Source organism: Chiloscyllium punctatum, chromosome 10, assembly GCF_047496795.1.
Source record: "Chiloscyllium punctatum isolate Juve2018m chromosome 10, sChiPun1.3, whole genome shotgun sequence".
Lineage (NCBI taxonomy): Eukaryota > Metazoa > Chordata > Chondrichthyes > Orectolobiformes > Hemiscylliidae > Chiloscyllium > Chiloscyllium punctatum.
Genome location: NC_092748.1, coordinates 62,490,431 through 62,504,046, shown reverse-complemented (window position 1 = coordinate 62,504,046; position 13,616 = coordinate 62,490,431). Strand labels below are relative to the sequence as shown.

The following is a 13,616-nucleotide window of genomic DNA, read 5'->3' as shown; positions in this document are numbered from 1 at the left end:
AACAAAATCACATGACAATAATAAAATATGACAAAGTGGTATTCTCGTAAAGTCATTACCTAATCTTCTTGCAAGTCCAAAATCAATAAGTTTTATCCTTGCTCCTGTTTTGTTGACACACATGATGTTTTCTGGCTTTAAGTCCAGATGTACAATCCCCTGTTTGTGGATGAACTGCACACCTTCATTAATTTGTAGCATGTATTTGATGCATTCTCTCTCGGTCAACTCAAAGTCCTCATCAATTATTCTCTCAAATAGCTCCCCACCTGAAACTCTGAGAGACACAAAGTTATGTTGGATAAAACAATGAGAAAAAGCACAGACATTTAACAGCATACTAATAAATAGATGCATATTTAACGTGTGGGTTGAGACTTTTAGCTCCTGTCTTTCTGATCAAGCAGACTCTTGTTATATACATCCCCGTTAGGGTTCTCATGTAACTTCTGCTGTTCCTATATCCTGTGTTGGGGGATAAGATTTTCTATCGTCCTTTTTGACATCTTACTTTTCTTTATTCCATCCAAGCTGTTGCTTCTTCTTCCCATTATGATGCATAGACACATAAGGATATCCCCATATGACATTCCTACTGTTGAGAGGCTTTCACTGAATGGAGGTGGGTTGAAAATTTCCTATTGGCATCACACTGTCAGAAGGGTTAAGAATATGTCTGGGTAGGGAAAACGCCTTCCAAAGCCATTGAAAGAAAGTCATGCAAACTGCAGAAACAGCTACTGAAACTCTTCAGACTGACCAGCACCTCCCCAGAACAGTTGTGGATAACCCTGCTCCTATTCATTCTCAATGTACTTAACCCTAATGTACTGTTGAACTGCATGATACTCAGAAATATAATGCTACAAGCCATAACTTGTTATGTATAATTAGATTACTTGGAACTGTATACGTTGATCACAAGAAAGGTGATGTGAAAGTGAATAAATCATCAAGCTAAGATGAAATGTATCTCAGGCAGCTAAGGGAACTAATAATGGAGTTTCTGACTATTGTTTTCCAATCCTATTAATCTACAAACCTGGAACTAGAGGATGTCTAATACTGGGCTATTATTTAAAAAGGGAGGACACAGGGACAAAGTAATTGCTAGTCAGTCAATTTAACCTTGGGTGGGCATGTAATTAAAAAAAACCTTGAAAAGCAGAACATTATCATCTAAAGAGCATTTGTTTCTTAAAGACAGCATTGATTGATTAAGGGAAGGTCATATACAAATAACTTGATTATATTTTGAGGAGCTTACAGGGAAGGTCAATGAAGGTAGTATGTTTGACATAGTTTAAATTGACTTTAGCAAAGTACTTACAAGGCCCTATTTACAACAAGGAGAAAGTGAGGACTGCAGATGCTGGAGACCAGAGTTGAAAAGTGTGGTGCTGGCAAAACACAGCAGGTCAGGCAGCATCCGAGGAGCAGGAGAATCGACGTTTCGGGCATAAGCCCTTCCTGAAAAAGAGCTTATGCCTGAAACATTGATTCTCCTGCTCCTCGGATGCTGCCTGACCTGCTGTGTTTTGCCAGCACCCCCCTATTTACAACAAGTCAGCAAGTGAAAAGCTCATAAGAACTAAGACAAAGCTATAGGAAGAATGTTGTGAAACCTGAGAGGGTTCAGAAAAGACTTGCAAGGATGTTGCCAGGGTTGGAGGGTTTGAGCTATAGGCAGAGGCTGAACTGACTAGGGCTAGTTTCCCTGGAGCGTAAGAGGCTGAGACGTGACCATATAGAAGTTTATAAAATCATGAGGGGCATGGGTACAGTAAATAGAAAAGGTCTTTTCTCTGGAGTCGGGGAATCCAAATCTAAAGGGCATAGGTTTAAGGTGAAAGGGGAAAGATTTAAAGGGACCTTAAGGGACAGCTTTGTCACACAAAGGGTGAAACGTGTATGGAATAAGCCGCCAGGTGGAGGCTGGTACAATTATAGCATTTAAAAGACATCTGGATGGGTATATGAATAGGAAAGTTTTAGAGGGAAATGAGTCTAATACTGACAAATGGGACTTGATTTATTTAGGATATCTGGTCGGCATGGGCAAGTTGGACCAAAGGATCTGTTTCCGTGCTGAACCACTCTGACTACGATTATATGACAAAGTGGCAAATTGAAATGAAATGTTGCTTGGGGGGAGAAGCAAAGGGTTATGGCTGCAGGATGTTATGATAACAGGAATGATATAATTGTAAATTGAAAGGATGGGTAAATATACCCAGACTAAATTTGACCGGTATGAAGTAACCCTTTTTAACCCTGGTGCACTACATGATAAGATAGACAAAGGGGACAAGAGTCAGGTAAAGGTCCAACACAACTTTATTGAATACTTTATCAAGGAAAAAGAGTATTTATCAAATTCTACTATTACATTTTAATTAAACTCTATGAAACTCTATCAATCTCTTTACAGGAGTCTTCAGTAAACAATCTCAAATCTACACTAGCTTCTAAGGATTTGCTCTACTCTATTTACAGGTCCCTACTGCTTTTTTTGAACTGATTGTCTTTAAAGATTGGTAATACTTGTCCAGTAAGGCTGGATCTGGCCAGTCCTCGGTCTTTGAGGGTTGGCTGATGTTTCAGGATCTACAGTGATTGACTTGGGTGTCCCCTCTCATCTAGTGTGTGATTCTGGTCTTTGGGTCATCTCAACGAGATGGTCTTCTGGACCTGGTCAGTCTGATGATCCTTACCATGAGATGCAAGAAGCTGGAGATACTGTGCAGCTCAGTTGCCAGTTGAAGGTGCTCTCTGGGGATGCCATTAAAGTGCAAAAAGCAAAACAGCTGGGGCTCTAGAATGCCCCTTTTATCCCTTTCTTTGTGCCCTTCTCAAAGATTCTGTGGTTTGTATCCAATACCAGTACTGGGTGACAGCAGGAAGACCCAATGTGGTGGTGACTTTCAATAACTGGAGGTTGTAGAACGTAGTTTTTCACCCTTCAGCTGTTAAATGCTGTCCTTGTCATTCTCTGGCTCTGGCCTCCTACTGAGTTGGGTACCACAAGTCTATGTAGCATTCTTCTAACAAAGCAGGTTCACTGGAGGTAGAAACAATGGTTCATTCTGAAACAATGGTTGTTAGCACCTGACCAGGCCTGTCTGGTTTCGACAGGAAGTTGATTTTTAAGGCCTGGCTGCGTGAATACTGTGTGTTCCAGCTCTGCAGTTTGCAAATTTCAGAATCTGGATAGTTTTTATCCGTGCTCATGCAAAAATGTCAATATTTCTGTTACAACACTAGAGGTCATGGGTCATCTGAACGCATTGTTTGCATTATGAGACATTCATGTACAGGTGCATGATGAAGCAGCTTGCAGATGATATGAAAAAAGACTTTGAGATTGATGGTAAGATCGAAAAATGTAGCATTGGATAAGTCATATAGACATAAACGTGGCAGAAGCCATTCTCTCCAGAGAAGTGTGAGCCAATGGGATTTGTGAAGGGCAAACAAAGCACAGGAATGTAGTCATACCAAATGATGGCAGATTGCACACCACTATTGTCTCAAGGCCAATCAAGGATTAAGAATAAATCTGGTCTCTCTAGCAAAGCTTACATGGAACAGTGGAAAAAAATAAACAGTAGGATGCTGACGATTATTGACGAACAAAGGGACTTGGGACTTTGGACTTTGTGCTGCATATCCCTGAAAATAGCTCAAAAGATAGATAATGTATCAAGGGCAGACAGCATACTTTAGTTTGTTTGCTGGGACCTAGAGTATCAGAGAAGGGAAGCTCCGTTGGAATTGTATAAACATATAAAACACTATAGTCAGCTGTTTGAGTACTGTGCCCTGTTCCAGTCCCTGCATCACAGGATGTGATTTCACTCGACGGGGTGCAATAAAAGATTTACAATGGCATTGCTAGGAATGGAGACTTTTAGCCATGAGGAAATATTTCACGGGCTGGAGTTGTTTTCTTTGAAACAGAGAAAATCGAGGGAAGATTGAATTCAGCTGTATAAATAGTCAATATGAAGGACCGATTGCCCTTCAGAGATGTCAATAAGCATGAAGCATAGATTTAAAGTAAATTTTAGAAGGATTAGAGAGGAGTTGAGGGTTAATTGTTTTCATCCAGTGGATGGTGATCATCAGGAACTCACCGCCTGAAAAGGTGTCAGGGACAGCAACCTTACTGCATTTGGATATGCATGTGCGATTTGTCACCGGCAGGGCTCTGGACCAAGAGATAACCAGTCTTTTTTGGCTGGTTATGCTTCTGTCATTAATCTTTCTACATTTCACAGGGGAGGATGTGGCATAGTAGTATCATTGCTGAACTAATAATTCAGAGACCCAGGCAATGTTCTAGAGGTCTGAGTTTGAATCCCACCACAGTAGGGGATGGAATGTTAATTCAAAGAATTTGAAAGGATGACCATGAAGCTATTGTTGAGAATGAAAGAAACACATGACTGAAGGAAATCTGCTGTCCTTGCCTGGTCTGCTCTCTATGTGCTATTATGCCCAACACTGCTGGAATTTTTTCGCTAGAAGTTTACTCTGATCTCACAATTGGAAGAAGTGAAGTTCCACGAAGAGGTGAAAAAGATTATAAAAATGGACAAACCACATGTACCTGTTCTTCTATATGTACATTGGAAATCAACTGACAATGCACTTAAGAGAATGTGATTGCATTTGTAAAGCATTGGTACATTGATGCACTCAGCATGGTCAGGTGCAAGAGCAGGTTTCTCATAGTCTAATTGAAATTTAACAGTTCAGTAATGTAAAATTTGATTACTAAGAGGAAATAACTCACAAGATTTTCAGTGTAGAGTTCTGGCAGTGTCATTTAAAGGAATGAAACATCTAAGAATTATTACTTCTCTACTAAATAAACTGTTTTCTGCTTCTGAAGAAAATAAGAATGAACATTTTTGTCTCAATGATATTATGAAAGCATTGCAGATCAAAAGCAGTTTTTAAAAAAATTTGTTCAGAGGATATGGGTATTGGTGGCTCGGACAATATTTATTGCTCATCCTGAATTGCTTGGAGGGTCAACCACGTTAATGAAGACTGAAATTGAATTTGGCTGACTCATACCAACAATACAGATCAGCACAAGGTAAAGTAGGAAAGAAGGAATTTGATTGGATCACTTGTCAATTAGTTTAACATTTACAAATCAACATTGATATTGTATATTCCAAAAGATGCTGCATATAAGGAAAGGTAATTTAACTGCAACTCAACAAGTGAAGCTTCATGCACTTTTTGTTGTATTGTGGATATTGTAGACTTATAGATAATAGCATTAGGAAATGGAACAAATTGTTTGCAGTCAATGCTGGTGCTACATCAAACATTCCTCTATTTGATATTGAATAACCCAGATACTTCACAGAGCCAATCTTTCACTATCCTGACAGAATACATAAATACCATCCCCCGAAGATCATTCCACTTTCAAACTGTGTGACTTCATCAGCTCACAGCATGGCTGCCAAATTAGTGCCAAAATTGGGATGGCCTCATGGATGCTGGGTAATCCAAGATGGAGGACAGGAAAAATTTCTGGCTGTAAGAGCTGCTCCTTTGTTTGAGGTATTTTAGGTGCTGGAGATGATTTCCTCGAATTCCAGCAGCAGCAAGTACTGTTTTATATGCTGTTGCATTGTTTTGGAACTTTGGGGAAAAAAAAGTCAAAACAACAGCAGTTTAGAAGGGAGAAGAGCAGACAAAGGAAGCACATGGTGAGGACAGTGCAGGAGAGAGAGAGAGAGAGAGAGAGAAAGAGAGAGGACCTGCACAGATACCGCCTTTGCTGTTTGAATTCATGTATCGCTCGACGTCAGAGTGCATCTGGGAAAATTAACAAACAGTGAAATTCACAATTAATCTTGGAGGAACTGTTGGGCGAAGTTCACAGCACAGAATCAGATAAGTTAATCGTTGTTTTAAGTCTGTCCAAGAGAAAGGCTGAAGTGAGTGTCGTGGATTCTTTCTTGATTATATGTTTTTGGAGATAAGTCTCTTGATTAGACTTAAAATATAAGCCATAGCTATTAACTTAACCTGGGGCCGTGTATGTAGAGGAATAAGACGGTGTTATTTTCTGGGTCTGTAGATTGTGAAGGAGCAAAAAGGCATTTGCAGTGATATGTACTTCTTGTCAGATGTGGAACTTTAAAGAGAGTTTAAGGGTTACTGTGAATTATATCTGCCATAAATGCTGTTGGATGCGAATCTTATCAGATTGAGTGGATCGGTTGGAGAGACAGATAGAAGCAATGAGGAATTTGCATCAGCAACAATATGTGATGGATGGCAGTTAAAGGAAGGGGGGAAAGTCTCAGATATAGTCACATGGATGGGTTAACTCCAAGAAGGGTAAGAGAGGTAGTTATCTAGGGCAGGAGTCTTTTGTGGATATACCCATTTCAAACAGGTATGCTGTTTTGGAAAATGTAGGGGGTGATGGTTTCTCAGGGGAATGGAGCACAAACAGCCAAGTTTCTGGTATTGAGACTGGCTCTAATGAAACAAGAGGTACATTGGCTTTCAAGAGATCAATTGTGTTAGGTGATTCTGTAGTCAGAGGTACAGACATTCGTTTCTGTGGCCAGCAGAGAAAAAACACAATGGTTTGTTGTTTCCCTGGTGCCAGGATCAAGGATGTCTCCGAGAGGGTGCAAAATATTCTCACGGGGAAGAGGGGACAGCAGGAGGTCATTGCCCACATTGGAACCAATGACATTGGAAGGGAAAAGTTGAGACTCTGAAGGGAGATTACAGAGAATTAGGCAGAAATTCAAAAAGGAGGTCCTCAAGGGCAGTAATATCTGGATTACTCCCAGTGCTATCAGCTAGTGAGGGCAGGAATAGGAGGATAGAGCAGATGAATGCATGGCTGAGGAGCTGGTGTATGGGAGAAGGATTCACATTTTTGGATCATTGGAATCTCTTTTGGGGTAGAAGTGACCTGTACAAGAAGGACTGATTGCACCGAAATTGGAAGGGGACTAATATACTGGCAGGGAAATTTGCTAAAACTGCTTGAGAAGATTTAAACTAGTAAGTTGGGGGGGGAGGGGGGGCAACAGGACTCAGGGAGATACTGAGGAAAGAGAGTGATCTGAGACAGCTGAGAACAGAAGTGAGTCAAACAGTCAGGGCAGGCAGGGACAAGGTAGGGCTAATAAATTAAACTGCATTTATTTCAATGCAAGGGGCCGAACAGGAAAGGCAGATGAACTCAGGGCATGGTTAGGAACATGGGACTGGGATATCATAGCAAATACAGAAACATGGTTCAGGGATGGGCAGGACTGGCAGCTTAATGTTCCAGGATGCAAATGCTACAAGATGGATAGAAAGGGAGGCAAGAGAGGAGGGGGAGTGGCATTTTTGATAAGGGATAACATTACAGCTGTGCTGAGGGAAGATATTCCCAGAAATACATCCAGGGAAGTTATTTGGATGGAACTGAGAAATAAGAAAGGGATGATCACCTTAATGGGATTGTATTATAGACCCCCTAATAGTCAGAGGGAAATTGAGAAACAAACTTGTAAGGAGATCTCAGCTATCTGTAAGAATAATAGGGTAGTTATGGTAGGGGATTTTAACTTTCCAAACATCGACTGGGACTGCCATAGTGTTAAAGGTTTAGATGGAGAGGAATTTCTTAAGTGTGTACAAGACAATTTTCTGATTCAGTATGTGGATGTACCTACGAGAGAAGGTGCAAAACTTGACCTACTCTTGGGAAATAAGGCAGGGGAGGTGACTGAGGTGTCAGTGGGGGAGCACTTTGGGGCCAGCGACCATAATTCTGTTCGTTTTAAAATAGTGATGGAAAAGGATAGACCAGATCTAAAAGTTGAAGTTCTAAATTGGAGAAAGACCAATTTTGACAGTATTAGGCTAGAACTTTCGAAAGCTGATTGGAGGCAGATGTTCGCAGGTAAAGGGATGGCTGGAAAATGGGAAGCCTTCAGAAATGAGATAACAAAAATCAAGAGAAAGTATATTCCTGTCAGGGTGAAAGGAAAGGCTGGTAGGTATAGGGAATGCTGGATGGCTAAAGAAATTGAGGGTTTGGTGAAGAAAAAGAAGGAAGCATATGTAAGGTATAGACAGGATAGATCGAGAGAATCCTTAGAAGAGTATAAAGGAAGTAGGAGTATACTTAAGAGGGAAATCAGGAGGGCAAAACGGGGACATGAGATAATTTTGGCAAATAGAATTAAGGAGAATCCAAAGGGGTTTTACAAATATATTAAGGACAAAAGGGTAACTAGGGAGAGAATAGGGCCCCTCAAAGATCAGCAAGGCGGCCTTTGTGTGGAGCCACAGAAAATGGGGGAGATACTAAATTAATATTTTGCATCCGTATTTACTGTGGTAATGGATATAGAAGATATAGACTGTAGCGAAATAGATGGTAGCATCTTGCAAAATGTCCAGATTACAGAGGAGGAAGTGCTGGATGTCTTGAAATGGTTAAATGTGGCAAATCCCCAGGACCTGATCAGGTGCACCTGAGAACTCTGTGGGAAGCTAGAGAAGTGATTGCTGGGCCTCTTGCTGAGATATTTGTATCATCGATAGTCACAGGTGAGGTTGGCAAACGTGGTGCCACTGTTTAAGAAGGGCGGGAAAGACAAGCCAGGGAACTATAGACCGGTGAGCCTGACCTCGGTGGCGGGCAAGTTGTTGGATGGAATCCTGAGGGACAGGATGTACATATATTTGGAAAGGCAAGGACTGATTCGGGATAGTCAACATGGCTTTGTGCGTGGGAAATCATGTCCGACAAACTTGATTGAGTTTTTTGAAGAAGCAACAAAGAAGATTGACAGGGCAGAGCAGTAGATGTGATCTATATGGACTTCAGTAAGGCGTTCGACAGGGTTCCCCATGGGAGACTGATTAGTAAGGTTAGATCTCATGGAATACAGGGAAAACTAGCCATTTGGATACAGAACTGGTTCAAAGGTAGAAGACAGAGGGTGGTGGTGGAGGGTTGTTTTTCAGACTGGAGGTCTGTGACCAGTGGAGTGCCACAAGGATTGGTGCTGGGTCCTCTATTTTTTGTCATTTACATAAATGATTTGGATGCGAGCATAAGAGGTACAGTTAGTAAGTTTGCAGATGACACCAAAATTGGAGGTGTAGTGGATAGCGAAGAGGGTTACCTCAGATTACAACAGGATCTGGACCAGATGGGCCAATGGGCTGGGAAGTGGCAGATGGAGTTTAATTCAGATAAGTGCGAGGTGCTGCATTTTGGGAAAGCAAATCTTAAGCAGGACTTATACACTTAATGGTAAGGTCCTAAGGGAGTGTTGCTGAACAAAGAGACCTTGGAGTGCAGGTTCATAGCTCCTTGAAAGTGGAGTCGCAAGTAGATAGGATAGTGAAGAAGGTGTTTGGTATGCTTTCCTTTATTGGTCAGAGTATTGAGTACAGGAGTTGGAGGTCATGTTGCAGCTGTACAGGAAATTGGTTAGGCCACTGTTGGAATATTGTGTGCAATTCTGGTCTCCTTCCTATTGGAAAGATGTTGTGACAACTTGAACGGGTTCAGAAAAGATTTACAAGGATGGTGCCAGGGTTGGAGGATTTGAACTATAGGGAGAGGCTGAACAGGCTGGGGCTGTTTTCCCTGGCGTGTCGGAGGCTGAGGGGTGACCTTATAGAGGTTTACAAAATTATGAGGGGCCTGGATAGGATAAATAGACAAAGTCTTTTCCCTGGGGTCGAGGAGTCCAGAACTAGAGGTCATAGGTTAAGGGTGAGAGGGGAAAGATATAAAAGAGACCTAAGGAGCAACTTTTTCACACAGAGGGTGGTACGTATATGGAATGAACTGCCAGAGGATGTGGTGGAGGCTGGTACAATTGCAACATTTAAGAGGCATTTGAAAGGGTATATGAATAGGAAGAGTTTGGAGGGATATGGACCGGGTGCTGGCAGGTGGGACTAGATTGGATTGGGATATCTGGTCGGCATGGACGGGTTGGATTGAAGGGTCTGCTTCCATGCTGTACATCTCTATGACTCTATGACTCTAAGATGCATTCTGCTGTAGACCAGACTAGGAGCAGCCAAATATATTTTTTTCTGGATTAGTGGTGCTGGAAGAGCGAAGCAGTTCAGGCAGCATCCAAGTAGCTTCGAAATCAATGTTTCGGGCAAAAGTCCTTCGTTCATGACTCTTGCCTTGTCATAAAAAGTTCATCTTGAATCAAATTTGTACTTAACTCCCAATGATGAAAACTACTATTTTTTACTGCAAGCAATCCATCTCTGCTGCCCCCACATTTAAATGAGTGTTGTTTTTACATTCAGCTCTTTCAAAAATGTGCATTTTTTTTGGAGGCTTGTTTTGGACTTGCATTTGTTTAGAAATTAAACATTTCTCCACTTTGTTTACCCTATGTTGGCATCAACCATTCTCAATTCTGATATTGTGCAATGAGTTACAGAGCTGCATTTTGAACTCTAAACTCTGATTTTAAACCACTCCACTGAAAAGGGAAGGTGAGGGACTAAGTTGTTAAAATGTTTGTGGAATTGCATTGCATTCCCAAAAATTCCCTGCCATCAAAAAATATAATAAGATAGGATGTGTTGGGAGACCCTCCTTCCAAGGAAATGCTGAACAACAGGACCAAATGACAATTATATAACTCCTTTAACACAGTAACAAAAAACCCAAAGTGTTTAACTTTCGAAAGCTGTGGCCTGATGATGCTTTAGGCACATCAGAGATATTTTAAGTTCAGGAACTAAGAGGCTTAAATGAAGCCAAAATCTCTAGTAAAAGTGCCAGGAAGCAGCAGGGTGACTCGAAGAGGCCAGTATAGGTTCCTATTTGCTTTATGTCATATTTCTTGAAGATTGAGATCAGCATGAGTGTTTCTCAAGGACCCTCAGGAGATCTTTGGGCTGCCTGAGCTCTAGCTGTTGCCATTCCTCCTAGCACTGTCGTCAATGGTGTCCTCTCATGTTGATGCCACTTTACCCAGTCTCAGGTAGGAGAAGCACAGCACAATTTAACTGCGACTGATGCCTGAGTTTTTGTAAAGTCATAATAGCTTAACCAAACTGGCACTGGAATCCTGATTCCAGATGCCCTGACACTTAAACCCTGTACATACTATTTTCACTACAGGTGCATTGTACTTCACACATCCATGGTCCATTGAAGCATCTGCACATTTAAACATGCAACTGCCTTCCAAGAGGAGCAATTCAGATTGCCGGGATTGCTGAAACATAAATGTTCGGCTTTAGACAAAGTTAAAGAAAAGATCCAAAGCTGCTGGAATTATTTGGAGGGTAAGATGATCTTTGGGAGAAGTCAGATGTCAGTTTGGGTTGTTAAGAATAGACATGAATGTGCATAAGAATTGGTGAGCTCTATTGAACTGTCAAGTCATTAAAATCCTTAGGCTCTTTAAAAATAAATATATCGAACCTTCAGTTGAAAAAAAAGGATGGTTTCTATTTAGCTGTTTCTCAACAGAAAAATTGATGTTTCCATAATCTATCACAATCTCTTTTAAGAACATAAGACCAGAAGAAATAGGACTGGAAGTAAGGCCATTCAGCCCATTGAGTCCACTCCGCCATTCAATCATGGCTGATGGGCATTTCAACGCCACTTATCCTCACTCTCCCCTTAGCCCTTAATTCCTTGCGAGCTTAAGAATTTATCAATCTCTTCCTTGAAGATGTTTAATGCCCTGGCCTCCACTGCGCTCCGTGGCAATGAATTCCACAGGTCCACCACTCTCTGGCTGAAGAAATGTCTCCTCATTTCCATTCTAAATTGACCCCCTCTAATTCTAAGGCTGTGCCCACGAGTCTTAGTATCCCCACCTGATGGAAGCAATTTCCCAGCGTCCACCCTTTCTAAGCCATGCATTATCTTGCAAGTTTCTACTAGATCTCCCCTCAACCTTCTGAACTCGAATGGATACAATCCCAGGGATCCTCAGCTGTTAGGCCTACCGTTCCAGGGAACATCCGTGTGAATCTCCGCTGGACATGCTCCAGTGTCAGTATGTCCTTCCTGAGGTGTGGGGCCCAAAACTGGACACAGTACTCCAAATGGGGCCTAATCAGAGCTTTATAAAGTCTTAGTAGAACCTCATTGATTTTACATTCCAACCCTTTTGAAATAAATGACAACATTACATTTGCTTTCTTAACCCTAGACTCAACCTGCAAGTCAACCTTTAGATAATCCTCTACTACCACTCCCAGATTCCTTTGGATCCCTTTGGTCTAAGAATTTTCTCACCATTTATAAAATAGTTCATGCCTGTGTTCTTTTTTCCAAAGTGCAAGACCTCACATTTGCACACGTTGAATTTCATCGGCCTTTTCTTGGACCATTCTCCTAAACTATCTAAATCTTTCTGTAGCCTTCTCACCTCCTCAGAACTACCTGTCTGTCGGCCTAACTTCGTATCATTGGTGAACTTCGCCAGAATGCCCCCAGTCTCTTTATCCACATCATTTATATATAAAGTGAACAGCTGGGGCCCCCAACACTGAACCCTGTGGAACACCACTTGTCACTAGCTGCCATTCTGAAAAAGAATCTTTTATCCCAATTCTCTGCCTCCTGTCAGACAACCAATCCTCAATCTATACCAGTAGCTCACATTGAACAACATGGGGCCTCATCTTACTCAGCAGCCTCCCATGAGGCACCTTATCAAATGCCTTTTGGAAGCCTAGGTAGGTAACATCTACTGGGTTTCTCTGGTCTAACCTACTTGTTACTACTTCAAAGAACTCTAACAGGTTTGTCAGGCATGACCTCCTCTTACTAAATCCATGCTGACTTGTTCTAATTCAACCCTGCACATCCAAGAATTTAGAAATCTCATCCTTAATAATGGATTCTAGAATTTTACCTACAACTGAGGTTAGGCTAATTGGCCTATAATTTTCCATCTTTGGTCTTGGTCCTTTCTTGAACAAGGGGGTTACTTCAGCGATTTTCCAAGCATCAGGGACTTTCCCTGAACCCAGTGATTTTTGAAAGATTACAACCAATGCCTCTGCTATTTCTTCAGCCACCTCCCTCAGAACTCTGGGATGTAGCCCATCCAGGCCAGGAGATTTATTAGTTTTTAGACCATTTAGCTTATCAAGTACTTTTTCCTTTGTAATGGCCACCATGCTCAACTCTGCCCCTTGACTGTCCTTAATGTTTGGGATATTACTCACATCTTCCACTGTGAAGACTGACACAAAGTATTTATTAAATTCTTCAGCTATTTCCTTATGTCCCATCACTAGCCTTCCAGCATCAATTTGGAGCAGCTCAATCTCTACTTTTGCCTCTTGTTTGTTTCTTCTGTAATAAAATAAACTTTTACTATCATTTGTAATATCACTGGCTAGCTTACCTTCATATTTGACCCTCTCCTTGCTTATTTCTCTCTTTGTTATCCTCTGTTTGTTTTTGTAGCCTTCCCAATCTTCTGATTTCCCAGTGCTCTTGGCCACTTTATAGGCTCTCTCTTTTTCTGTGATACATTTCCTGAGTTCTTCATCAGCCATGGTTGTCTAATCCCACACTGCCACCAACCCCCCCACCTCCCGCT

General features: G+C 41.5%; 1 protein-coding gene across 2 annotated transcripts in view; it reads right to left on the bottom strand.

Annotated features, from left to right (window-relative positions):
• Positions 1-13,616, bottom strand: part of LOC140482229 (myosin light chain kinase, smooth muscle-like) — a 430,871-nt gene that overhangs the window by 39,462 nt on the left and 377,793 nt on the right. For both annotated transcript variants that reach the window (XM_072579340.1, XM_072579341.1), the window contains one exon: positions 60-277. In XM_072579340.1, coding sequence (XP_072435441.1) covers positions 60-277 — 218 coding nt within the window. The remainder of the gene's footprint in view (positions 1-59; positions 278-13,616) is intronic.